The sequence below is a fragment of the Limulus polyphemus genome, unplaced genomic scaffold, assembly GCF_000517525.1.
Source record: "Limulus polyphemus unplaced genomic scaffold, Limulus_polyphemus-2.1.2 Scaffold1929, whole genome shotgun sequence".
In the NCBI taxonomy this organism is placed as follows: Eukaryota; Metazoa; Arthropoda; class Merostomata; order Xiphosura; family Limulidae; genus Limulus; species Limulus polyphemus.
The window spans coordinates 151102-153105 of NW_013667539.1; the positions used below are offsets into that span (position 1 = coordinate 151102).

A 2004-nucleotide genomic window follows, 5' to 3' on the forward strand; every position below is an offset into this window, starting at 1 on the left:
CTCTCAGTTGTGAATCAGTTTATCACATTTTGGACAGCGCATATACGGTGGTTTTTCTCCTCAGGCCGATGTCTTTGTCTCAAATAAATGACCAACTTCCACAGTAGACCAGGGCGTTCCATATTTTCAAGGCACGTGAGGCTGAATAGCTAAAAAATACGAGAACAAAATTCGCTCGGTAAATACGAGATCGTTTTATCAAGCCTAATAAACAAAATTTCCGCTATATTTGACTCTTTCAAAGAGAAGTTGTGTCGAATCTGTTGTACCACACAACCAGTAAGTATAACAATTCATTTACAGATATTTTAGAAAAATATTTGCGTTTAAGTATTAAGTGGCATAGGTATTTATGTAATCTACTGAAAAGTGTCATATATCGACTAAGTATTTCTTCCTTTAATTACAACTTACACAAAACATGCATATAAAACATTTACGTAGAACAAAATACTGATTTGTATAGAACATAACTATCAGAACTATATTTTTGCATTTTAGGCTAGCTCGGTTATTATACCGTTTGTTCATCTTAGTTACAATTTTAAGGTTAATTCATTAATTTATAGTGACATCTACTGGAAAAGATATATATTACTGATAGTATATTGCTATGTCATCAATTACGTTTGAAGGCAAAAATGAAACTATGGTGAGCTGTTGTATTGTAAGCAAAGTTTAGAAAGAAAAAGGTGTTTAAAGAGTGATTAATAATTATTGTTAAGTTAATCTTGAAACCAAAAAAATAAGAAGAAAGTAAAGCAATAAAATTGAAATATTTTCTGTAGTTAAAAAGTTGGAAATGTACAATGTTTACCTACAAAAAAAAGCCTTCTCATCGGACAAGTATTCAAAACTTCAAACAAACCAATTGGCGAATTTAACAAAATCGTCGTATTCGTAATTAAGCTCAGCTACGTCGGAACAGTTTGTTGTTCCGTTAGGATAACAGTCACTGGTGCTAAGAGTTGACAATGAGATGTCATTCGTTGTGCTACCCGGTGAGGATGGAGTTTCATAGCCAGTGCTCCCGGTTGGGGATAAGGTACCCTGCTGGAAATTAGCAATGATAGTCGCTGTCTCAGCTCCTAGATGAGACGCGGAAAGTGATGGAACTTCTGAAGAAAGACAGGATGAAACTGTTGATGAAGGATAGGTCGGTGATAAGCTACAGGTCAAAGTGGAACAAGCAGGATCACATTCAGCTTCTGTTGTCGGGATGGTGAGCAATGTTCCATCATAATAGTCGCTCTCATCCTGATGAGCCAAAAGTTCTTGTAGTTGTTTTATGTATTCCACGGCAGATCGTAACGTTTCCACTTTGCTCATCTTCCTATTCTTGGTACCATTTGGCACGTGCTGTCGAAGCGTAGCAAAACCCATGTTCACGAGTCGCACGCGGTTTCTCTCGCGCTCATTTCTTCTAGCTACTGCTGCCGGTCGACACTGTTGCATCAGGAACCCCAATGCCTCGCATGAATTCCGACGTTTGCAGCGTAAAAAATCGGAAGGGTTTTCATTCCGCATACTCAATTTTGTTGATATAAGCGTTTAAACAGCCTAGAATTAAAAAAATAGAGCAATGGCGAAGTTCTTGCTCGATGTCAGTGGAATTTCAGTATCTTATATACGCATAGGTATTTCAGTCTCTTTCTCTATTAAAAAATTACGTTCAAGCCTCGTGGATGCTATCAAACAAATTCACGTGAGTCGAAGTAAAAACCACCTCAATCGAACGCTGGGAGAAGTAGTGAAAATCCCTATCGTAGGACAGTGGAAAAGTGTGTCGTCCGAGACCTCTTCCCGTTAAAAAACCTTCATCTCATGAATACTAAGCTCCTCCTCCTAACAGCTGCCATTGTACACTGTATTCTCTCATTCTACAAATTTCGTGTGCGGGACGCGTGGCCCTGACAGCGGCGCAACTAAACAACACGACAGTGCCTCAGGGGCTCAGACTCCATCCCGCGTCTCGCTAAAGCCAAGGATGTCGACTCAGTTACG

At 39.1% G+C, this 2004-nt stretch overlaps 1 protein-coding gene across 1 annotated transcript; it reads right to left on the reverse strand.

Moving 5' to 3' along the window:
• Positions 1-858: 858 nt before the first annotated feature.
• LOC106465391 (achaete-scute homolog 1b-like) lies at positions 859-1527 on the reverse strand. The gene has a single exon (XM_013925614.1). It carries the CDS (start codon positions 1525-1527, stop codon positions 859-861), a length of 669 nt encoding a protein of 222 aa, XP_013781068.1.
• Between the last annotated feature and the right edge of the window lie 477 nt (positions 1528-2004).

Excerpts from the sequence above, each read along its gene's own strand:
- LOC106465391 (XM_013925614.1), bottom strand. The coding sequence starts at position 1,527 with ATGCGGAATGAAAACCCTTCCGATTTTTTACGCTGCAAACGTCGGAAT.